This window comes from Dama dama, chromosome X (assembly GCF_033118175.1).
Source record: "Dama dama isolate Ldn47 chromosome X, ASM3311817v1, whole genome shotgun sequence".
NCBI lineage: Eukaryota > Metazoa > Chordata > Mammalia > Artiodactyla > Cervidae > Dama > Dama dama.
In genome coordinates, this window is record NC_083714.1 from 132,061,799 (window position 1) to 132,087,987 (window position 26,189).

At 41.5% G+C, this 26,189-nt stretch overlaps 1 protein-coding gene across 1 annotated transcript in view; it reads right to left on the reverse strand.

The window, feature by feature from the left end:
- Positions 1 to 5,352: 5,352 nt before the first annotated feature.
- SMS (spermine synthase) overlaps positions 5,353 to 26,189 on the reverse strand; it is a 49,350-nt gene continuing 28,513 nt past the window's right edge. The window contains exons 5-11 of the mRNA XM_061137448.1: positions 24,530 to 24,705; positions 23,531 to 23,685; positions 23,006 to 23,095; positions 14,809 to 14,923; positions 13,759 to 13,838; positions 7,134 to 7,249; positions 5,353 to 5,867 (exon numbers count right to left, since the gene is read on the reverse strand). Coding sequence (XP_060993431.1) covers positions 5,828 to 5,867; positions 7,134 to 7,249; positions 13,759 to 13,838; positions 14,809 to 14,923; positions 23,006 to 23,095; positions 23,531 to 23,685; positions 24,530 to 24,705 — 772 coding nt within the window. The 3' untranslated portion in view covers positions 5,353 to 5,827. The remainder of the gene's footprint in view (positions 5,868 to 7,133; positions 7,250 to 13,758; positions 13,839 to 14,808; positions 14,924 to 23,005; positions 23,096 to 23,530; positions 23,686 to 24,529; positions 24,706 to 26,189) is intronic.

The window sequence follows — 26,189 nt, forward strand, 5'->3', positions numbered from 1 at the left end:
TGACTACAAAACACTCTTTTCAATTCCAGCATTCCCTCTCCCTTAACTAGCTGACTCCCAGCTTTCTATGCTAAGTGCCTCATCTGTTAGTATATTTGTGACCTCCACTTACTTGAATATTTATTTTCCATATACCCTTCATGACTTTCAGTTTTTTCTGACAGTTCATAATTTATTGTTCTGCTTAATTATTTTAGGGCACAAACCCTTCTGGATTTATCCAGTGGGAGCCAAAGTTCAGGTTCAAACTACACATAAGCAGCCAGGATCAGAGTCTAGTGGTCTGGCTGACTGGGGCCCTGGAACCCAGGCCACAGGCCCCTATAGGCTGATCCGGACCAAAGTGGAGGGCTGGAGTAAGAATTCCACCCGCTGGGTAGGGAGTCACCAAGGATAGAGATGTTCAAGAGGGACAGAGTTGACGGTGGAGGACAGACAGGAAATAAAGAGACTCACAGCAAAGCCTGACATCCAAACAGCTGCAGGTCCTATGTAGTGTTCAGGTTTTCGGGCCTGAGTGCTCTATGCCTTTCCGAGTCCTGTTTGTCTTCAGTCTGTGGGAGCGCCAAGAAGGAACCCCGAAGACACAAGCCCTGGTGAAAGGACCCTTCACCCACACAGCACCTGTACCCACGCTGAGACCACACCCTGCCAGAGAAGACTGGCCATGGCTCCTGCTATGCATGAAGGTGCAGAGCGTTCTCCCTCTATCATCACGGCTGCTCTTCCTGAACATGCCCACCTGTGTAACTTCTTCACACGGCTTCTTCTATGCTCCCCTGGGAAAATGCACTTCTAAGAGCTCCCTTCACAGTGCACTGTAACCATATGCATGAAGCATTAGACAAGCTGAGCAAGAGGTACCGGGTGACGGCCTTGGGAGCTTATACTGTAGCCATCTGTCACCTGGACTTGGGCTGAAGGCCTCGCATCCCCTGTCCCCACTGCATTTCAGTTCCACGCCTCCAGCTCTCACATGACAGAGTCAGAAACCACTGCTTAGCTGTGTTCTTTCCCAGCGGGACTCACCGTCCCTTCAGACGTTAAACATTTAAATATACGTGGACAATAGATAAGGGATAAAGACTTAAATAAGACTGAGCAGAAAAAGTAGAAATACCGAGTGTGAAGGGACCATGCAGCGGATGCAGGATATGTTGACAGAGGCTCCCCTTAATGCTGGGAGGAAGGACAAAGGGGTAATTTCCTGCATCAAATTGAACTCAGACATCTGAAAGCAGGCAAAGGCGGACTTGTCTAGAAAATAGAGCACATGGGATATCATCCCAGGAGCATTTCCATCCCTCTGCAGTGAACTCGGCGCTGTCAGAATCCCTTACTGAGAACCTGAGTTACCAGGTAATCATCAACCAGTATGTAAGACTATTTTAGCCCTAAAACAAGAAAAAAAAAGTCACTCAGTCGTGTCTGACTCTTTGCGACCCCATGGACTATATAGTCCATGGAATTCTTCAGGCCAGAGTACTGAAGTGGGTAGCCTTTCCCTTCTCCAGGGGATCGTCCCAACCCAGGGACTGAACCCAGGTCTCCCACATTGCAGGCAGATTCTTTACCAGCTGAGCCACATGGGAAGCCCAAAACAAGAAAAGGATTTCCTCATAGGCAGAGCCAGGAATGATCTCTCACAAGTCCATTGTCAAAGCCCACATCTACAGACAACAGCCCCTTGCCCATCTTTACAATCTTGGGCCTCCATCTCTAGGCTGTGAGGTGGGGCAACCCCCCCAGGCCTCCCTCTGGATATTGGAGGGCTCCTGTCCAAACAGGAGACCCCGTGACTCTATTGTTACGTTCCCTGCTCCCCAATATGTCATCTGAAAGGAATCACTCATCGAAATGACCACCATGTGACTGGTTGTTCCCCAGGGATGTGCTCTACATTAGCAAACTGGCCAGGGCATCGCTGGGACCCCCAGATCCAGGAGATAAGCTTCCCTGTCCAGTCACATTTATCATCTTATTTCCCAGGGAGACCCCATCAAGAGTACTCAAATAGCCTTCCAAGAGCACTGGGCTATTTCTTCCCCATGTTCTATTTCTCATTTTTTAAATAACGAGTAAAGCAGAAATCAGTGGAATGACTGCCCTGGGTAATTGAGATTGTAAATGGTTCTGGCTGAGGACAACTGATCTGCCACTGTTGATCTGAGGTTGGGACAGCAGGGTGAAGGGACCCAGCTACCTTTCCCCACCGCCTAAACACAGTCAGACAGTAGAAGCCAAAACTATGGGTCAGGGGTTCTTAACCTGGCATTTATGGATGGAATTCTTTGCGGCTCTAAACTTGGTGGGAAAACCTATCTCTATTTTCACTAACCTCCTACTGAATTCGAGCATTTCCTTTAAGCATGAGCACAGGTGACAATCCATGTTAGCACTGACAGTACCTATGACTTTGTCAACAAGTCAGATGCGTTCTTTGCACATTTCAGTTGCCACAGATCTTCTATTTATGCTCATTATGCTTCAAAATGATAATATGTGACCCACAACTAGATCCAGCTTTGTAACACGTTATTAAAGCAGAAATATGAAATCAGACATCTTTGAAAAACATTGTAACCTATTTCCTTGTAATCATATCTCCTTGATGTATTAGAAAACTTGCTTCTGAGGAGGGGTTCACATGTTCACCATGCTGCCTAAGGAATCCATGGTACCGGGAAGGTTAAGGACCCCTAATATGAGGCTTGCAACAGCAAATTCAGAACACTGGAACCTAAATTCAGATTGTTACTGGACACGAGACCCCTAGGCATATTTCAAATTTTGACTGCTGGCCTACTCAGTGATATTCACAATTCACAAAGCTCACAAAACTATTTTTAAGACTGAGCAAGAGAATGTAAAGGAAAGTTGTGTACCGACCCAAAGCACAGCACCGTAAAAGATGGTGTGGTAGAAAGACATTCAGCAACGGGGTGATGTAGGAGGTGAAGTAAAAACAAAAAAAAAAAAGAAGGAGGTGAAGTGTTATCTCAAAGCCACGTAGCAGCTTGGCTCAAATAATGCTGCGCACCTGGCCTCAAGAACAGCACTACTCACAGTGCTAGTCCAAGACTGGGGAAGGACCAGCCTGCCGTGGGGACCAACATGCTGCTTCGGGCACTGAGGTGGTCTTGCTGGGAATGAAAGAACTTCAGCTGAAGCAAAGGAAACAATGTGCATAGAACATAATGGCCTGCTGAAGGACCACACCAATTAATACTGCTCTAGTGTCTTGGGCACAGAGCAATGATACATCACACACACACACACACACACACACACACACACCTTACCCTACACACACACACACACACACACACACCTTACCCTACACACACACACACACACACACCTTACCCTACACACACACACACACACACACCTTACCCTACACACACACACACACACACACACACACACACCTTACCCTACACACACACACACACCTTACCCTACACACACACACACACACACACACACACACACACACCCCTTACCCTATCCCAGGAGTCACGAGAACAATGAAATTGATCAATTTATTGAGACAAATGCAAACTCTTATGGCAGCAATAGTTAAGCAAGAAGGCGTCTATTCGACTGCAGAGGAAGAGCAGCACATTTATCTTCTGCACAGTAGGAACAGTGTCAACCCAGCCTCCCTCTAGCCCAGTCGGATCACCATTAATCAGGTTTTTAAAACAGCCAATCACACGGTCAGAAGGCAGCATTTCTTCTTTTAATAAGCAAATTCTTGGTAACTGCTGATGTGCTGAATAGAATTTAAACTACAGCCACACTTGGCTTTAATTAAAAAGCAGCTATATATTACAGTATATTCTATTTTAGATGATAAAGGAGACTACAACAGTAAGTAACACTACAGCCATTAGAGTAATGCAGCAATGCTGAGATTTTACATTTCCTTAAAATGCAGCAGAACTGAAGGTCGTTGATAGTTATCAAGAGTTCAGTTTGCATACGTTTAGCTGTTACAAAGATGTTCAAAAAACACTAGATATCCTTTCCCTACTAGAAAGAAATGATTGTGCTCAGAATTCATGATTATCACCTAGAACAAAAATTTTCTTTCCATTTCCTTCTTCCTCCTATACCATACCCCTTAGTCTCTCCTGAACACATCTTCCATGGTCTGTCCCAACCCGATGCATCTCGTTCCTAACTCTCAGCTCTTGGCAGGACCTGCTACATCAGCAGATTTAGCTTCAGCCTCAAGCTAGACTTCAAGTATAAAGTTATATCACATATTATAACACCATATCCAGACAGCAGATACACTTGCTTTCATTTTTCAAATGGAAAGAAGAAAAACACCCCAAAACCTCCACTTCTGTTTACCCACTCTGTGTTCTAACAGTACCATATTTTTTAATCTTACACAGTATACAGAGACTTTGAAAGACTGAGGAAGTTGGTGGTGGGGAGGCAGGGCGGTGAGTAGGGTTCCTAGTGTCTATCTATCAATGCCATTTTTAACCTCTATGCACAAGAAAAATATGTGCTAAAAGCCAATCTAGCTACCACATGAGTCTGCTTTTGTTCATTATTTTTTCTCTCATGCCAATCCCACAGAAGAGAGTAAGTGGGCATATATTCATTTTGAAAGATTATATGTTTCATACCATGAACCTATCTCAGAAGAATATTATGGGCTGACACGAATTTTATCTTAGAACAGACAGTGGGTATTTTTAATGGTTTTCTTCCTACAAATTCATCACAAATGAACTCATTTCATCGATAAAACATAAACCTTTTTAAAAACAACAAGATAACCCAGTGATGTCTAACAGTCTGAGTCAATATAAACTTACCTTTGATGTGAATTGTGACCCACACATACACTACCCAGCTGTTACATGCACTTCCTTAGGTGAGTTGAAGTTGCTCCTGTGGCTGTGGGCCTCTGCATAAACTATGCCCTATCTGTGCATCTAAAAAACTCAGACAAGTTCACAGCAGCCATCCACAGTGATCTTTATTTTCACATCTAATATACCGTTAAAGAGTTGGAAGAGAAACTCTTATTAAGAGAAATAAGCTTTTGACTTTCAACTTTACAGTAAGGCCAGATCTTTTCCCATCCTCCAGGTCAATTTTATAATGAAGTGGTGAATGTAATAGGCTGTGTATCATTTACCACGGTGGTAAATGAAGTCATTACTACTGTTCAATAAAGGCCCTAAGGCCATCCTATTATAAAGAGATAAATGGCACGAACTGATAGGACAGAACCAAAAAAAGACCAAGGAGACACCTTTGTTCTGTAAGATCAGAAGTGAGCAAGAGAGGACCTGGCTGAAATAAAACGACAGACACATGAAATTTCTCATTTGTAATTTTAATCGAAGCGTTGCTATTCATTTTTAAAGTCTTTCCTCATAAGCACCAAATTTTAATATCTATATCAATTTGGGGGGGAAAGAAACTCCATGAAGAACTCCCCTCCAGAAGAAAACAATGATGTGCACTCCTCCAAACGACCAAATTCAAAGTCTACCAAAATGAAAACAAAACAAAACAAAACAAAAAAAAAAGCCCACACAGAAAAACAGAAACAAAAACAAAAATCACATTCTAGGGGTTCAGTGCATTTAGCAGCCTTCACTGTGCTGTCTAATCATCCTAGTTCATCAAAATATACATTTTTTCCATTTGATTTTTTAAATTAAAAAAATAATTAAAAAGAGGAAACGTGAAGGAATTCACAATCAATTGCCTGACTTGTTTCAATTTCACGCACAGCATAGAAAGGTCAGGAAGGCTATTTGCAGCACACGTGACTCGGGGACACTGATTTTCAAGGTTTAGCTTTCTTCCAAACAGTGTAAAATACCCACCTGGAGAAGGAGTCAAGGAATAAGAGTAGGTAATTGAAGGCATCACTTCAAATTTGTTTACTGGCCTACAGATTGGAAGATGGATGCGCACGTCACAGCTTACAGCACTGTGGTAATGAGAGCAAAGGCCTCTGAGACAAGGTCACTTCACAGCCTGGATGCCCACCATCTGTGACATTAGGGCGAGGCTGGGGGGGAGCTTAGCAGAGAAAAGGTTAAAGGCACACAAATATTCTCTCAGGGAACACTTGTGCTTCCAAAGACTCTAAAATGTTTTAGGGAATGAATATGAGAAGGAAGGGTGGGAAGGAGAGAGAAAGACCAGAGGGAGCTGGTGGGGGAGGGGGTGGCGGAGGTGAGAGGAGAGGGACCTAGGAAGAGAAGGAAAAAATGGTGAAGGATGAGGGACCAGAGAGGAGCCAGAGGGTGGAAACCTTTTCTCCAGATGTCATCAACTGCTTTCAAAAGTCTTTGAGCATGTAGACAAAGATCTGACTGTCATGGAATGCTCTGGAGAGCAACCCTGATGAAGGGGCCAGGCAGGGAGAGGAAGCTTTGGACTGCAGAACACTGTCCGGTTTTTAGGAGGAAGAAATGCACTCTGAAAGCCCAATGACAATGCTCTCCTTTGCCTTTTCTCTGGGTTCTTCTCTTATTTCTCTGGACCAACTTTACTAAGTGGAACTAAATGGAGAATACCAACATTGACTTTGTGATGCCTGGCATTATTTTTAGCTCTATCTCTACTGCAAAGCGGCATCAAGCCAAGTGTAGAAATTAATATTAAAGTAGAATAATATAAGTGTAAAAGGACAATGAGCTTCTTCAGCCAGCCTGCTCCAGCTAGGGTGGCTTTCTGAAGCTCTCAAGTGCACACCAATCCCCTGGCGGGCTGGTTGAGACAAGTCACGTGGCCCCAGCCTCCAGTGTTTCTGATTGGACAGCAGGCTGGGGTGGGGCTTAAGAATGAGCCTGTTTAACTAGCTCCCAGGTGATGTCACAGGTCTGGTGGTCCTGTGAGAACAGTGGTACCATATCATCCAAACCACCTGGGAGGCTGTCAGGCCACATCCCAGCACCTGAGGCTGGGACCCAGGAATCTGTATTGTTTTCAAGCTCCCAGGGGATTACAACGTATAGCCAAGTTTGAAAACCAGGGCCTTCTGTATACTACAGAACTAATTCTGTTTCTTGAAACTGGTAAATGGGCATGGTATTTACATGGGGGTTCTGACTGGGCAACACAATGATGTGGTCAAAGGATATAATTCCAAGTACGAAGGGACACAGACGATCTCCTTCGAGAATTCCACAGGACAATACAGGCGCCCCAGCTGTTCTTCATAGAGTGACAGGGCTTCTGTCAGATTGACACAGTTCCCCTAAATCAAAGAGAGAAAAGCAAACAACAGGAATCTTAAGTCCTAGGAGGGTCCCACTCATTGGAAGGTTTCTAATAAATGAGAACAATTCTAGCTTTAGATAAAAGTTCATCTCTGAAAATGAGATAAGGTTTCTGTACTTTCACAAATTGCATTGCATTCTATTTATAGATCCATTAGCTCATTATCCTTCTACTTCATTTACCAAGCCATTTCAAATTATTCGAGGATGAAGCAACAGAAAGCAGTGAGACCAATTTCTCATTAGTGACACAGTCATTGTATCAACACCATGCAATTAGCGAAGATTCATACACATAACCCATTCAAAATTAGTTTTCCCTAAAGTCACTACAGTATTGAGGATGAAGTATGAGAAACATAATGCTCTTGATTTCCAGAATGGCTTAAACTACAACCCTCTTAAGAGTCTAAGATGTTGACACAGAACTATTTCACACCCTTGTGCATTATCCAACAAAAGTCAATTCCATATACATACACTAAAGGTATTCCCTAGTTTACTCTTTATCAAACATTTTGTCTTGACTTCATTGTTCTAATTTTTCTCCGTTTATTGCCATTTCTTTATTGTCTCCCCAGCTGGTAGGAGTGGTCAATGAAATATAGTATAAATCTGCTGGAAAAGATTTTTTTTGAAATGTATTCTTTTTCTTAATTATTGAAGTATAGTTGGTTTACAACATTGTGTTAGTTTCAGCGTACACCAAAGTGATTCAGCTACATAGATATACACCTACATATACACATCTTTTCAGATCATTTTCCATTGTAGGTTATTAAAAGATATTGAATATAGTTCCTTCTGCTATATAGGAGGTCCTTGTTGTTTATCTGTTTTATGTACAGTAGTTTGTATCTATCAATCCCGACCTTCTCATTTCTCCCTCTGGTCCCCTTTCACCTTTGGTAACTATACGTTTGTTTTCTGTGTCTGTGAGTCTGTTTCTTACAGATTCATTTGTACTATTTTTTAGATTCCACATATAAGTGATATTTGACTGTAGACAAATCTAGGATAAACACAATGACCTTGCTCCTTCAACTTTCTTCCAGCCTGTGACTTAGATGTGATATGTGGAGCTGCAGCAGCCACTCTATGACTATTAAAAAAAATGGTGAAGAGAATCAGAATTGCTGGTGGCCAAGACCCAGGAGAGCTGGTGAATGGATACAGAATCTGCCTAATTCTAGAGCTGCAATTCTCAATTTTTAATGTGTATATGAATCACATGGGGTCTTGTTATATTATAGATTTTCATTAAGTAGGTCTGGGGTAGGGTTTATCATTTGAGCACAATTTCCCCCCAATTTTCTCATAATGGATTTAGAAAACAAGATGAGCATTTAATATCAACTATTTCCTTTTAACCTCTGAAGTTCTAAACATTTGGAACAACTAGAGTATACATGCTGATAACATTTCTTCATAAGAACTTCTTTATCAATTTGCCTCAAAACAGCCAAGATGAAAATTATTCACAAATAAAGCATCCTGTGATACAAGCATTCCTAAGGATGGCATTTCAAAATCAAAAAAACCAGCCAGCTATGGGGAAAGGGGTAGACAGGACTATTCTGAGAGCTGGCCTGGGCAGTTTTAACTGAGCACATTCGATCAGCATGTCGTCATACTTCAGTGCCAACCTGTTTAGTAACCCATCATCTAGGGTCCTGCAGTGGGAATTGGCCCAAGTGCCTTTGACCAGCATATAATTTGGTTTCAACAGTAAGTTCACCATGAGAGTATATAAACACCACATGTGTAATTTAAGATTCACAAATAGAAAACACTCCCAGTTGTTTTTAGAACACCTCACTACTACGGAAGCTATAGAATGGAAATGCCACCAAGGTTCACAGTTTAAGCTTTTCCTTGCCATCTTAAAAATGACACCATACTCTCTCTTTATAGACGGAATACAGGAAGACCTCCTTACAAAGACTGTAGTAAGTAAACAGAACAGTTTCAATTTATTCTTCCCCCAAATTGTCAAAAAGCAGTTTAAAAAAGAAAAATCCCCACAAATAGATGCCTACCCAAAAAAAGTACCATGATACATTTCACCTTTCTGTGTATTTAAACTACACTGTTCTTTTCTTAAGACATATAGGAGATACATAACAACAATCCAACAGCAAAAAATTCAGCACCTATTAAGGAGGAGAGGAAGAGAATAATGTGGCAAGGCAGGGCACACCTGGGAGGTAAACCACAATATAGCGTCTTCCATTCTACAAGGTTCTTGTTGCCCCATGTTAGCTCTGGGTGACACCTGCTTTTTTACCTTATAGATTTTAATATTGTTTGTATCTTTTTTTTCCAGAAAAGTCCTTTATTCCTATTAGAAATACTTTGGGATACAGAAATACTTGGGGATATGTGGAAGTATAGAACATAAAAGGGAACAAAACCAGTAACACTGAAACAATGCCTTCCCACTTTCCTACTTCCCAACACACTGGAAGCTGGAGTGATCAGAACAATGGCTGGGGGTAGGGTGAGGCGTCTACATTGAAGGCGAGTTGTTTTCACAGCTCTGCAGCCTCTTGGTGCTGTGCAAGAACTTGCAGGGCAGAATCCAGACAACATCATTCTGTTTTTAGCTTTCTATGCAGGCTGCACAATGATCGAAGTGTGGGTCTGTTTCCTTATCACCCTTTTTCACTGTTCTGGTTGTCAATTTGCTGATGGCTTTCTTGGCTGCATCTCCAAGAGGACGTTTCTGCTGCTGCTGCTAAGTCACTTCAGTCATGTCATACTCTGTGCGACCCCATAGACGGCAGCCCACCAGGCTCCCCTATCCCTGGGATTCTCCAGGCAATAATACTGGAGTGGGTTGCCATTTCCTTCTCCATGTTTATATCTTTCAAAGAGTTTATGTCATATCTGTAATATAAAAAAGTCTGGAAGACTATTTACTTAATGACACCATTTTTAACTCTTCTAAAACAAGCAAAAATAACATGATGATTTAGGAAATCACACATATGTGAAATACCTCAAAAACAGAGGGGAAAAAAACTCTGAGTTGCTTCCAGAAGGTGGGAGGGGTTGATGGAGAAACATAGATGTGTCAAGTTGTACTGGTAACATCCAGGTCTGTGGGAGGTGGGGGGGAGGGGGGTTCATATCTTTGTATCGTAACTAACACGAATGTCACACACACATTTGTACTTCCAAATAACTAAAGCTTTTTTAATGGGGAGTGGAGGGGCGGAGGTCAAGTCCCAGGATCTGCCTGTTAGTTCCACAAAAGCAACTCTCTGCCCCCTGGCCCACCAGACGTGGCTCCATGGATCAGCACATTCCAGGAGGACTTCCCCAGCTTTGTGGCCCACAGACAAGGCTGTCTTCAAGAAGCCACAGTGAAATTAGTGACATCATAAAATGTCCATGATGATGCAAGCAATTTTAGGCAGGGATGTTTAGTTTTTGTCAGTTACCAAGTTAACAAGCCAAACACCATTTTTGTCCCATCTTTAACCCTTCCTCTGTTTCTAAGCTACAGGCTAAGGGAAGGGAGATGTGAGCGTATTAAGGGCATTTCCTGAGCACACCACGTGCTACGTGAGGGAAGTGTTCCACCGTGGCAATACCATCGGTGCGTCCTCAGTCACAGCATGCTGTGGCTCTTGACCCGACTACTGCTTCTTCACAGGCCTATGCCCCTGGGGTCCATATGACATGTTGAACCACCCGACATACTATGGGATTCCCAGGTATCATAAAATGAGATCGCCTTGAGTTTCCAACTGCACTGAATGCAGGGGTGGGAAGCACGTCCTGACACATCTTTTGGATAACTCTTGGAAACCAGCACAGCCTTGAGTATTTAAGGTGGTTTTTAGTAAAAGTTGGTTGGCAAAGACCAGGTGATCAAAGCCTGGGTCTTTAGTGTTAACAAATGTGTGGTGACGATTTGTCAAACAAGTGCTTCTATTAGTTGTCCACACTGAGAAAGCAGTCTACCAGGCAAATATTTGCAACAAAAGACACCACTCACACTTTCTTCCTAAGAGCACCTGTTGTCTACTGCAAACTGACTGGTTTGCATTAGATCCAAATTGTTCTCAGTCTCTTTTGAGTAAAGATGCCAGAGCCTCACTTTCTTTCCCAACTTAAGCCCCACGGGATTTCTATTTGCAGAAACATAAAAAGAATCCAGTTCTATCAATACATGCTCTGCTTGAGAAATATTCACTTATGAAAACCCGAATCATTGAATTTGGGTTGCTTTTACAGGAATTAGGCCACTTGGTTTGAGCAGGTTTCATTGTAGAGTTCCTGTAAAGCAGGGGTGAGCAAATTTCTGCAAAGGGCCAGAGAGAAAATATTTTAGGCTTTGCAGATCATATAGTCTTCACCACAACTGCTCCAAGCTGTTGCTGCAGTGCAAAAGCAGCCACAGACACTGTGTAATGAATGGGCGTGGCTGTGTGTCAAGAAAACTGCAAAAAACAAGCAAGGGGTGAGAAACGGCCCGTGGTTTATGGACCCCTGGCTTTTAAAAAGTCAATATTAGAATGTGTTTTTAAAAATCATTCCTAAGCATCAGGGGTTAAAAAAAATTAAAAGTCCACTTGTAGACAGTTGTCTGTTCCCCTTGAAGCTTGCCAACACTTTCAGCAAGTATGAGATGATCAAGGATTAATTGCCACCTGTAGGGGTGTTCTGTGCAGGGGGAAGAGGAAGAAAACAGGATCGGATGGAAATAAATTCAAGGAGTTGTTGATTTGTTTTCAGCATTATGAATCTCAGACCTCATAAACTCCCCAGGGCTTACTTTAAAAAAGCCTCCTCAGAAGAATAAAATCAGGAATTTTCCCATAGTTCTTGTTTTTTTTTTAAATATACTTGGGCTTCCCTGGTGGCTCAGATGGTAAAGAATCTGCCTGCAATGTAGGAGACCCAGGTTCAATCCCTGGGTAGGGAAGATAAAAAATAAAAGTCCATTAAATATACTAGTGCTTAAAAAAAAAAAGTTGGCGGGGGCGGGGGGGGGGGGGGTAGAGTTCTCCTGAAAATGCTTAAGAACTAATTACAGGGACCAGAGTACAATATTGTTTATACTCTGCTTATAAATCAAGGGCTTTTTCAACCAAGTAAAAAGACTGATCATCAACTAGCTTGCTTTTGCTGTCATTTCCAAAATGTTAAGGACTTAAGTAGGATATATATATGTATTTTTATGTATCAGAAAATACTGACTTCAAACCTTCTTTTAAAATTAAGAATCCCCTAGAAAATGAGGAAAATACAATTTGCTTCCATCTGGTGGCACCAGTTCATACTGCAGCCAGAGCAGTTTATGAAATTATATTGATGACTTTTCCTAGAGGATGAGGCGCAAAGGCAAAACAAAACAAGAAAAGAAAATCACGGTCTGTGTCTCCCTCTGGTGGCAGCAGCTGATACTGCAGCTAGTGCAGTTTATGACGGTTTCTTCCCACTAAAAGACTCTCCAGAAAAGGGGGGCCGGGGAGGGGAGATACATATATATCACGGTCTGTGTCTCTCTCTGGTGGCAAAAGCTCATACTGCAGCCAAAGCAGTTTATGATGGTTTTTCTACTAAACACTCTCAGGAGGGTGAAGAGGGGGAAGGGGGTGGAAATCACGGTCTGTGTCTTCATCTGGTGGCAGCAGCTCATACTACAGCCAAAGCCCAAATTTAATAAATCGGAAGGTTATGCTAACAGGACAGAACAGAACAAGGCGCATGCCTGCTTAGTTGCTCAGCCATGTCTGACTCTCTGTGACCCAATGGACTGTTGCCCACCAGGCTCCTCTGTCCATGGGATTTCCCAGGCAAGAATACTGGAGTGGGTTGCCATTTCCTTCTCCAGGGGATATTCCCAACCCAGGGATGGAACCCATGTCTCCTGCATTACAGGTGGACTCTTTACCACTGAGCCATGAGGGAAACTCGCAACAGGACAGGACAGAACTCATTAATTCCCTAAAAGGGACAGGTCAGCTATTTACAAACTTACTGCTTGAGAACACAGACAGACATAAATATAAAAAATTTTTTCAGTACAACAGTTTCATTTATCCACTTCTATATAACATCTTCAACTACCTACTTCCACATTGAGAATGCTGAGGATAAAAGTAAAATATTGTATAAATGCTCAATGGCTTTATGCCACATTGCAAATACAACTAAGAAAAGCAATACTAATGCCATCACCACCAATATGATTACTGAAAATATGTAAAATTTTTGCACATACTTATCCCAGTCTCTCCCACTCACCGTTGTTTCCAGTAGTTGTACTGTCCCAGCATTGGAAGAGCATATTGTCGTACTATACCCAGTCCCTTTAAACCTTTATTTAGTCTTCATTTTACAAGTAACTAAATAGTTAGTGCTATAATTAGTCTTTATGTCAATGTCTAAGTATTTTGGTGTGTGAAGCACAAAATGTAAAATTTTTATTGAGAATTTTTTGGGGTAAAAAAAAACAGTTTAAAGTCTATACCTGTGTAAAATATTTCCCATCCTGTTTCAGTACTTTCATTGAGAGGTCAAGAATCAGTCTGAGAAACTCCCATGTGGAATCTGGATGTTAAAAAAAATTAAGTTTTATAAATATCGGTTTGCATGCATGAGAAACAACATCTAAAGTCAAACATTCACATTAATATTCAATGATTCAAAAAAAACAAAAAGAAAAAAAAGAGAAATAGCCATGAGGGCTATTCAATATTCAAGGGCCTGTGAACAAGAACATACTGTCATATATTTTGTATCTTGGACACATGTGCACATACACCTATATACAAGCAAAATCAAAAGCAAATGCGGATGTACATAACATTGCTCTCACCATACCCATAAAGATTTGACAAAAAAGCAGTGGCTGAAATCTGAAAGAGAACACCTTTAAGCAAGGGGAAAAGCAGGAGAGAAACTGCAAGAGTGAGGGTGGGAACCTGAGTCTGGAAATTCAGCAGGAAGACAAGGTAACGGAAAAAAACATGAACACTGAAATCCTAAGTGAGCAGTGATTTTGACTGCGTGGCATGAAAAGGGGCCTTGTCTCTGGTATTGCTCAGAAAGGTCACCAAATTGTCCCAGTACATGTTAAAAAAATCCCGGTATGTAAATTATAAACAAGCTGATATCTCAATGGTATGATTATGAGTCATTTTATTTCTATACTTGTTTCAAACAACTGCGTTAATTTTGCTCGTTTAGTGGCAAAACAGAATCTGACCAAAGCCAAATCTAGCCATCTTCCCACCACTGGCCTCAGTTTACTACCTTTAATAAATGAAGGAACTTCACTAGGCAATGTCTCAAGATCTTTTCATTCTCACATGGTATTAAGAAAAACATTTCCATATTTCTGTGAACATTATCTTGGTTGGGGCAGCCTGGCTGGGAGAGGGGTTTGGGGAATAATGGATATGTGTATATGTCTGCCTGGGTCCCGTCACTGTTGACCTGAAACTGTCACAATATTGTTAATTGGCTATATTCCAATACAAAATAAAAAGTTTAAAATAAAAGGACAAACAGAATCTACCTTCTTCTGGAGATGTGGAGATTGGAACAGCTGTCAAATCATTAATCACGTAATCAAACTCTCTCCCTTCTTTGGCGTACCTCTTCAGTACTGGAATACAGTCTTCTATTAGAACCTTCCAGAGAGAACAAGCATAGATGCAGGTGAGCCAACATACGTGAAAGTGGTTAAACACTTGTAAAAGGAAGGGGGAAATGCACACAGGGGCTACAGCATCTGCCGGAGGAACAAAAGCCACTTCCACCCATACCTGCCAGGATTGCTATAAGTTCAGGGCTTACCAGATGCCTTACATGCCTTTCAATTAAGTAGAACAACTCCTCTTAGGAATTACTATCATCGCCATTTTACAAATAGAGAAAACAAACAAGCGAGGTCACCAAGTCTGCTCTTGCATGCATGCTGTTGTGTCTGCCTCTTTGCGACCCCGTGGACTGGGGTCTGCCAGGCTCCACCGTCCATGGGGATTCTCCAGCAAGAAGACTGGAGCAGGTTGCCATGTCCTCCTCCAGGGGATCTTCCCGACCCAGGGAATGAACTCACATCTCCTGCGTCTCCTGCATCACAGGCAGATTCTTCACCACTGATCCACCAGGAACGTCCTCTCCTTGGTTGGCCCTTGCAAGAAACCTTGCTCTGCTCCAAACTCTGACTTTGTTTGGCCTCACTGTGCACCAGGCACACGGACTGGGTTTCACCACATCTGCTGAGCCACCCAAGGGCTGGTGCCCGTGGCAGGTCGGCCCTGGCCAAGAGCAGCCCTTTTCCTTGCGTCTCCAACCGTCCCCAGAGTTCGTTCCACTCAAGAGAACTAGGAGGGACAGGTGATACCTGCCCTTTTGGAATGAGGTTGTTTGGAAACAAATGTGACCTACAGCCCACCCACCTCAGGTATGGGTTTGGGGTCTCTCCCCCACATACATAACCTAGGAATTCTACCTGCTCCTTCTGAGTTCACCCCCTTTCGGAAAGCAAGCCACTCAGGGCACACTGTGAGTCACCCTAATTCTCTCCTGGGACCCAGGCCAATCTGTTCGGGGGCCTCCATGTGGGAATGGGAGTGCAATTTTGAACTATACTTCACCTGATCTTGTCTCTGCGACCATATTTGTATTTTTGTCTTTGTGTATTAGTACTTGCATTGGCCTGTTGAGATATCGCTGGTAATGGAGCTCATGCTGACACCAAGGTATTCTTCCCAACTTCACTGGCTTCATTTACAGCAAGGGGTTTTCCCTTTCAGAGTACAGCTTGGTCACTTGCCTTCATCTCTAATGGGGAACTGACTGGGTATCTCATCTCTAGGGCAAGGGAGCTGTGACCTCGAGAGACCATTCTGCATTGCACTGGTGTGCCGTTTGCTTGGTATTTGACAGCAGCAGCCGTGAACAGGTACGGGTGATGACAATTCTGTTCCATCTTGTAGTCCACTAGGGTACATTTTACAAAACAGGGAGATCAGCTTTGCTCCCATGAATGAAAGAAAAAATTTAACTGTACTGCTTGGCCTCAGTACCCCTTGGACAGCCTCCAAATTAGAACATCCTTCAACTAGAACTGTTTTGTAAAAGGGAAGGGAAATGGGATAGAGTTCCTTATGCATAGGCTTTTATACTATGGTATCTAAGGGAGCCTTTTGGAATTGGTTTGGCTTTTATTTGGTGTGTGTGCCCAAGTGTCTGGGTACATGAGTCCTAATACTGTTCCCTCTTCCGGTTTTGACCCTCACTAAGGGGGTCTTGGGAACTTGAATGCTGATTCAAGTTCTTTTGTAAGAGAAGCAAGTGAATATGAGTGAGTGACAGGTATGTAGAAACTGAAGGAAATCTCACCCTGAAAACAGCCAAGATGGGGCTCTTTTGACATTCTGAAACTGGTTTTTGTGTGTGCCATCAGTATTAAGCTAGCTTTCTAGGAGAAACAAGCAGATCTTTGTGCCTTCAAGATGAAAATGATCTACCTGGACTCGCAGAAACTTTAATCACCTGTGATCCTGGGGTGGGGTGGGGGGTGCTTTTTAAACTCAAACAGGTAAAGTTTTAGATCTGTGTCTGTACAGACATATGCATGTTTATGCATACATTATAAATACGATGTGCCTCCATCTCCAAATTGCATTGCTAAGCTTGGTTTGTGGATGAGCTCTGTTTAACTTAAAAGAACTTAAGTGCTTATGTAAATTCTCAGAAATGTAAAAAACTAGTCAGAATGAATTTCAGGTTCATATGATCTAGGAAATATTCACTATTAAACTGATATTTGGTATTAAATCTAGCTTGTAAATGTGCTGGTTTAATACAGACATGTTTCTAGAGTCATCAGTATTAAGTATATTACTTTTATTGCATCTAAGAAAGTCAATAAAGCTCATATTGTTATAAAATTTGTCAACAAGAAAAACTATGATAAAACATTTGAGTAAATTAAATGTAAGAGCTTCCCTGGTGGCTCAGACGGTAAAGAATCCACCTGCAATGCAGAAGACCCAGGTTCAATCGCTGGGTCAGGAAGACTCCCTGGAGGAGGGCTTGGCAACCCACTTCAGTATTCTTGCCTGGAGAATTCCATGGACAGAGGAGCCTGGTGGGCTACAGTCCATGGGGTCACAAAGAGTCAGACATGACTAAGCAACTAACACTGTCACTTTCAAGAGGATTTCTAGGTAAAACATTTTTTCAAATGTTTAAAAAAAGAGACATATTTCAACACACAAGTAAAGCTTTTACTGTCTGCAGTAAAAGCATGTATGAAGAATGGAAATCCATTTTGTTAAATGGAAAAAAAGGTAATTCTGTCCTAGAGTTGGTTGTTTCTGAATGGTAAAGAAACTCAGGGACAAAATAATATAGGTATAGAAAATTTTAGAAAGTTTGTGAAAAAGGAACACTTAGAAAAGTTCATGTATGTGCCTGGTCAATATTGGCTATGATTAGACTGAATTTAAGTAAATAAATTTTATCGTCAAGAACAGGCTGATAATGCAAGACTAGAATTTGGATTTTTGGTTTCCTCTCTCTGCTTTCACAGCAGAAGATAAAGTTTCCTTAGAGTGCTAAGCTGCTTTTGCCTTTTTGAGAGATCAGATTTTAACTTCATGTATTTATTTACCTTTGAGATCTTTTATTGTCACTTTGGTTGGGTGAATGGTTATTGTTTCACAGTGACTTATCATCTTCTTTGACTTTTTAGTATTTCTGACAAGTGCCCCAAATATCAAATTTGATCTGAAGTTCTTTTTGTCCTCCAGCTAACTCTGGGGTGCTTCAGAGGAACCCTTGAGGCATCTCAGAGATAAAATTAACTAGGACAATTCAGTATGTTAAATTACGTGGGAAACATTGCCAAATGAGAGATAAGCCTCCTCAGGTTATATTGTGTGGGCAAATGTTTTTACATTCTTAAAATTATATGGAATACAATGTTGTGAATCAACTATACTCCAATAATAATTTATAGAAAATTATATAGGGACTTCACGAGCAGTCCACTGGTTCAGTCTCCATGCTCCCACTCTATGGGGCTGGCATTTGATCCCTGGTCGGGGAACTAAGATCTCCACATGCCACAGGGTGTGGCCAAATAATTAATAATAAAATAACATGGAATTTCTAAAATTCTGGTGTGTCCTAACAAAATGGTACCTATAATTCTAGTTATTACAACCAAGTCTGTCAGTGACATTGAGATCAGTTGTTTCACTGTACCTTATTTAAGTCTTGTCACTCAATTACTGTCTTACTGCTTTTGCAAAAGTGCTTCATCTTCAAGAAGATTCATAGGAAAGGCTTTTTGACATGCCCTAGTTTCTAATAGATTTCAAATCATACCCATGAACTGGGTAAGCAAGTAAAGAATCCTAAAAGGAAAACCTGGTGGCTTCATAAAAAATGTTAACCAAAAAAAAGAGTACTACGGACTTCCCTTAGTGGTACTGTGGATAAGAATCCGCCTGACAATGCAGGGGACACGGGTTCAATCCCTAGTTCGGGCAGATTCCACATGCTTCAGGTCAACTAAGCCCCGGTGCAGCACAACTACTGGCCCACACGCTGCAACTACAGACGCCTGCATGCCCCAGGGCCAGTGCTCTATAACAAGAGAAGGACCAAGTGAGGAGCCTGTGCGCCCAGCTAGAGAGTGGCCCCTGCTCGCTGCAACTAGAGGAAGTTAGCGCACAGCAACCAGAGCCAGCACGACCAAGAATAAATGAGTTTTTAATGTTATTTTAGTTTATATATATAATGCATTGTGTTGATAAGAGATTTAAGATTCATGTCTTTACATTTAACTAAATCTTTTGGGGACAAGATTTAGGGGACAAAAATTCCTTAAAACTGCTAGATTCACTGCTTGCAAATCTTATATATATATATACAAAAAAAATCTTTCATTTTTCTTTCTGTACTACCTTAAGATTAAAATTATTCCATCATAAAAGGAATGGGGGGTGCACTGGAACATTTTCTAAAAACGGTTAACAGTAATTGTGTTTTCTAATGACAAACAGTTGCAAGGACCTGGTTTGTTTTTTTTTTAATGCTTTTTCCAAAATGATTTTCTTTCAGTTTTATTGAGATATAACTGACATACAACATTATAGTCATTTAAGGTACAACCAAGAACCTGTCTTTTTTTTTTTTTGGTTGTATTTTAAGGGCTAAGGGGCTTGCCTACTGCTGTCCCACAGATCAGGAACCCTCTCCCCTTTAGAGCTTCGGGAAAATTCTTAGCATCAGAAGAGTTTGTCAGACTCCCCTTGGTGGCTATTCTGTTCCCAAAATGGGGAGGGGGATGCACTGGGGCACTAAACTTCCTCAAGAGCCAACCTATTTAAAATATTTTTCCTTCTCTAAAAGGTCCCCCTGTCTATGTCACCATCTGCCTTTGGGGCTCTGTCCTCAGAGCTTGGACTTGCAAGTCGAGAAGTTTTTTTCTGGGGCCATTAGTAAATCTTCCCACTTACATCCATATCCTGCCTCCAATCACAACAGTCTATGACTCTACAGTACTGCAGGTTTAGATGTGCTGTTCTTGTATTTTTTTCTTAATCCACATAAGTAAGTTAACCTAAGGAGTCAGGGAGACATGAATTTGAAACATTCCTCTAAAGTTACCCTAGAATCCTGAATAAACTGCCCTTTGGACTCTTTAACTTACTGTCTTCATCTCCAAAACAGAAAGCAGCAGCCACATAACACTTTGAGGATTAAATTTTAAAACACTTAAGCAAAGGGTCTGGCTCACAAGGCAAATATTTGTAAACAAATGATAAAACTTGCAGATATTTTAGTCACTGTGAAAAGGCTGTCATGCTCTGAAGAACCTAAATCCTCCTTCTTCCTTTTCATGGGTACAGCATTCTATTTTAACTTTTGTGTGTACTACAGTGTGCTCACCCCCAAAAGTATCATTTCCATCCATTACCAGACAGTTGGTCCCCTTTACACATTTCAGCCTCCCCCACTCCTTGCCCTTCTGGGAAGTACTACTCTGTTCCCTGGATCTATGTATTATTTGGTTTGGTTTCTTCCTTTATTAAAAAAATTTTTATACTCCACATGAGTGAAATCATACAGTATTTTTCTTTCTCTGGACTTTATGCTAAGTGAAAATAATACCATCAAGGTCCATCCAAGTTGTCACAAATATCAAGATTTCATTCTTTTATTTTTATGGTTGAGTAAGATTCCACTGTGTAATATACACCACATCTTCTTTATCCATTCATCTGTTAATGGACAGTTAGGTTGCTTCCATATCTTGGCTATTATAAATAATGCTGCAATAAATATGGAGGTGCACATATCTTTTCGAATTAGTGTTTCCCTTTCCTTCAAATAAACACCCAGGATTAGAACTGCTGCATCATCCCTCCCTTTTTAAACTTTACAATAGTGTAAGTGAAATATGTATCTTTCCCTTTTGCCCATAAAACTATCACAAGTGCATTTTAACTCAAATATAATTTCTCTCTTGGCTTAAAAATATTAATATGAGTGTGTCATGAAATCAAATTGGACACACACACCTCAAAGAACATGGGTAGGAGTAAGTAATTTATGTAACAAATTAAAGCACTCATCTAAACTGTTTATAAAACTAGAGATACATATTTAAGATTCTAGTCAAATAAAAATATGCATTAGCTTAGCTATCTTGCTCTATCAAATAATGTGGGTATGGGCACTAATATTTGGATACCCAAAATACAAAATGTATCCTACAAACTGTAATGATTGGTCAACTTACAAGCACAGTAGAATTTAGGAACTTGGCTTCCCTGGTGGCTCAGCTGGTAAAGAATCCGCCTACAGTGAGGGAGACTTGGGTTCGATCCCTGGGTTCGAAAGATCCCCTGGAGAAAGGAAAGGCTACCCACTCCAGTATTCTGGCCTGGAGAATTCCATGGACTGTATAGTCCATGGGGTCACAAAGAGTCAGACACAACTGAGTGACTTTCACTTTCACTTTACTTAACAAGAAGCAAATATTCCTATGCCAAACATTTTAATCATCTATACTCTCTATAATTAAATTAGTAAATCCCTTCTTGAGGACTCAGAAATGGACTCAGGCTAAAATAGACAAAAGGTAGTGATTGCCAGGTCATAAAAAGGTACATGAGGACTTCCCTGGTGGTGCAATGGGTAAGAATCTGCCTGTCAATGCAGGGGATACATGCTCGATCCCTGGTCCGGCAAGATTCCACATGCCATGGAGCAAATAAGCCTGTGCACAAGCCACAACTACTGAGCCCATGCGCCTAGAACCTCTGCTCCACAAGAGAAGCCACCGCAATGGAAAACCCATGCTCCCCAACTACAGAGTAGCCCCTGCTCACTGCAGTGAGAGAAAGCCCACTCAAAGCGACAAAGACCCAGCATAGCCAAAAATAAATAATTTGTAAAAGGTACATGACATCTTTTATACAAGAATGTATTCATGTTATTAAATTCAAAGCATCTGGAATTGGCAATTTCTTTTCTTTATTAGATGTACACACTTTCCCTGGATATAAATATATATAGAACTCACATAAGAGAATAAAGGGCAGCAGAACAGACTATCTCAAAACAGCAAATGTAGAGAGGCCTTCTCTGACCTCCCCTTTATCTACCTAAAGACAGAGCCCCCAAAAGGAACTAAAGTATCAAAGATCCCTCCCCGAGGGATTCAACCAGGGAAGATGGCCTCTTATCAGGGCAGAAGAGGCTGACACCACACCCAAACTTTTTCACAAAGTATCACACCTCTTTTTCTACTCTTCTAAGGGTCCTGGTTCATTTTTCCTAAGTCATTTACTCTCACCTAAGACACCTTTGAACTATGGTGTTGGAGAAGACTCTTGAGAGTCCCTTGGACTGCAAGGAGATCCAACCAGTCCATCCTAAAGGAGATCAGTCCTGGGTGTTCATTGGAAGGACTGATGTTAAAGCTGAAACTCCAATACTTTGGCCACCTCATGCGAAGAGTTGACTCATTGGAAAAGACCCTGATGCTGGGAGGGATTGGGGGCAGGAGGAGAAGGGGACGACAGAGGATGAGATGGCTGGATGGCATCACCGACTCGATGGGCATGTGTTTGAGTAAACTCCAGGAGTTGGTGATGGACAGGGAGATCTGGTGTGCTGCGATTCATGGGGTCCAAAGAGTAGGACACGACTGAGCAACTGAACTGAACTGAACTGAAGACACCTACGTCCCCCTTTCCCTGTAAGGATCATACTTAAGCCTAAATTCTAAAGCCACCTCTGAGTGGCTCATCTTCCTGTGTATCTTCCATGTATACATGAGTGTAAAACGTTAATGAATCTTGTTTTTCCTCTTGTTAGTCTCATCACAAGGGGTCTAGGGCAAGCATTGGAAGGGTAGAAGGAAACTTTTTCTCCCCTACAAGATCATCCATCATCTTGATTATCTTCTTCTTTTTAAAAAAATATATTATCTATTAATTTATTTGGCTGCAATGGGTCTTAGTTGGGGCATGTGGGATCTAGTTCCCTGACCAGGGATCACACCAGGGCCCCCTGCATTGGGAGTTTGAAATCCTTAGCCACTGGACCACCAAGGAAGTCCCGATTACTTGTCTTCTTAACCAATTACACTTAAAGCTGTTTTAAGAAGGCACAGTTGTGATCAATAACATCATATTATCACCTGACTTAATAAAAAACACTTATCTGGTAAAAATAATTACCTGATAGCAGTCTCCTTTAAGATTGTCTAAGACATCACCACACGTTTTTCGCATGTATTTCTTACATCCGTCAATCACCATTTGGTCAATGTTCAAAATAGGTTAAGGAGAAATTTCCCCTGGATTTGAACATGTCAAAGGATTCTGAAATACTTTTTTAAAAGGTAAAGATGAACATAACATTTTTCACACTAATTTGGTACTATAAAGTTTAAAAAAATGATGGATGAGACGATGACTTCATTTGCGCACCAAGGACACTCAAAAGGCACTGAATTTCCTTCTAATGGAGAAGCTGTCTCAGCAACTGCTGGGCAGCTGACACGATGCAAAGGTTGCCTGCTCTTTAATTCTCAACTCTGCTTCTTTGCTGGTGGCCTGCTGGTAGCCATATAAAAAGGCTACTGGTACTAAGTTGAAATCTTTGTTCAAAGTAATCTTATAACATTAACTGTAGTACTAAGATAAAAAAGGAGGAAGAGAACAATGTCCACCAAACTTAATCTCTTATACAACAAAGGATATCTCTACCATAGTCACCATCTTTGGTTTCAGTTTGACTATTTCACATAATATGCCCCCATCTCCACCTCCCAGAATCAGTACATCTTTGCCACTGTAATCTTCTTTGCCACTGCCCATGATGGCCCGGGTATACGCCAAATCACTTTCCGCCAAATCTAGGGAGGAGAAACATCCAAAACAGTGACTTAACCAAAGTCTCAGAGCACCTGATTTATCATTCCAGAAATTGCTAGAATCTAGAAAATTCAGACGTTTTCCTTTTCAGTCTTTAAAACTCAGCATATGGAAGGTTTTAGTGCTTTTTTTTTCCTTTTGGATTGTGGACTTTTCTTCATCCCTACTTGACTAACCCCCCAACATGTTACCTACATAGATTATACACACATATAGTTTAGAAGAAAATTCAGTCTTTAGCCTGTTCAGATATGATAATTAAAAAGCAATCACATATTTCTAGATGAAATATAACAGCAGAGTTGCTTCAAAAGAATATGAGAGGGAGAAAAGTGACTGGAGTTTAAGGGAAACAAGACTGGCCAGGAGTTTATCATTGTTGACACTCAATGGTGAGTATACGTGGGTTCATCTAACTGTTGTGTCTACTTTGGTTTGAAATTTTCCACAACAAAAAGACTTCCAAATAAACAAGCAATTAATATAAAATAACCAACAAGGACCTACTGTATAGCACAGGGAACTAGACTCAATATCTTAACAATAACCTATAACAGAATGTTAATAAATATGTATTTTATATCTATGTATAACATAAAAAAAGAGTATCAAGACAAAGTTTTCATGGCTCTACTATAAAATATGAAAACCCAGACAAGCCAGAGGTAAATCTAATGTAAATATTCATCTCAAAAACCAAACACACACAAAAATAACCAGCAGTGCCCAATGACACACCTGGACAAACCCACAATGGTGGGTCACGAAAACACAATCTAAAATTGTCACTTTGTTATGTGATTGGGGTAGAGATGGAATACTTACTAACATCCCCACTGAGGATGAGAATATTCCCAAATTGCTTTGAGTGTAAAATTTTAATGTTCTGGTAAGGTGAGTCTTCATCATACACCACTTTATCTATGTCGTACTCAACCAGGCGGCCATCCGCAGTGGGCCAGTATCTGTCGATGGCCCCTCCTCGGACTATGGGTGGTAATCTGGAAAAAAGGGGAAAGAAGGAAAATAGGAATGAGCCTTACGACACAGTTTGCTTAGGTGAGGCTGCCTTAAAAGAAGACCTAGGAACAACAATGTTCCACATGGAGCTACACAGCCTCAGGCAGACTCCTAAATAGTACACAACCAACCAAAAACTTGAACTTTGAGGGCTATGTAAGAACGGCCACCACCAAATTTCAACACTTCTGTACATTAAGAATTAACTTGGGGCTTCCCTGGTTAGAATCCGCCTGCCAACAGAGAAGACACAGGTTCGATCCCTGGTCCAGGAAGATGCCACAAGCCACAGAGCAACTAAGCCCATGCATGACAACTACTGAGCCTGTGTTCTGTGTATGTGCTCAGTTGTCAACCCACATCCAACTCTTTGTGACTCCATGGGCTGCAGCCCAGCAGGCTCCCCTGTCCATGGGATTTTCCAGGCAAGAATACTGGAGCCTGAGCTTTAGAGCCCAGGAACCATAACTATTGAGCCCACATACTTGTAGCAACTACTGCAGTCCATGCTCCACAAGAAGAGAATGAGAAGCCCTCACACCACAACTAGAGAGTACCCCCCACTTGCCACAACTAGAGAAAAGTCCAGGCAGCAACAAAGACCAGGCATGCCAAAAATAAACAAAAAATAATTTTAAAAGCACTTCTGCAAAAAAAATTAATTTATTTGGCTGTGCCAGGTCTTAGTTGCAGCATGCAAACTCTTAATTGCAGCATGTGGGATCCAGTTCCCTGACCAGGGATCAAACCTGGGCCCACTGCATAGGGAGCTTGGAATCTCAGCCACTGGACCACCAGGAAAGTCCCAAGAATTTACTTTTTAAAAAGACCTTTCTGTAATACTTTAAATTTTCCCTAAAAAATGGAAAAAATAGTTGAAGGAGAAAATGGCCACTAGAGACATCACGCTTCATGCCCAAATACTCCAGCAGGAAGGACTCCCCAAGAATGTCTGCGTCACCACTTTGTCACTAGCACATGCATCCAAGTGCACACACATGTAATACCATCACCTAGCTGAGAATCCATGTTTAAGTGTTCCCAACTGCCCCAACTATCTCCTTCATAACTATTCTACTTTTGAATAAGAATCACATACTGTATTTTGCTTTTTTACCCTCATTTCATCTAAAATAAGACAGTTGTCGCTGTCATCCCTTCCCCGTGTTTCATGACTTTCACATCTCAGCAAAGTCCAGACCAGGTGTTCTGCAGAAAATCCCTCAGGGGGGGTTGCCTGAAGATCTCTTCAGTAGGGTCACATTGGCACATTATGCACCCATCACATCAGGGACGCTGAGAGGTACACCTGTCCTAATTGGTGATGCTAAGTGTGACCATGTGGTTAAAGCCAACGCCCCCAAGATCCCTCCATTTGCAAAGGTACCTTCTGTCCCTTGGTAATTATGAAGCAGGGTGTGTGCGGAGCTGGAGGGGGAAGTCCATGAAATCCAGGTCAAGAAAA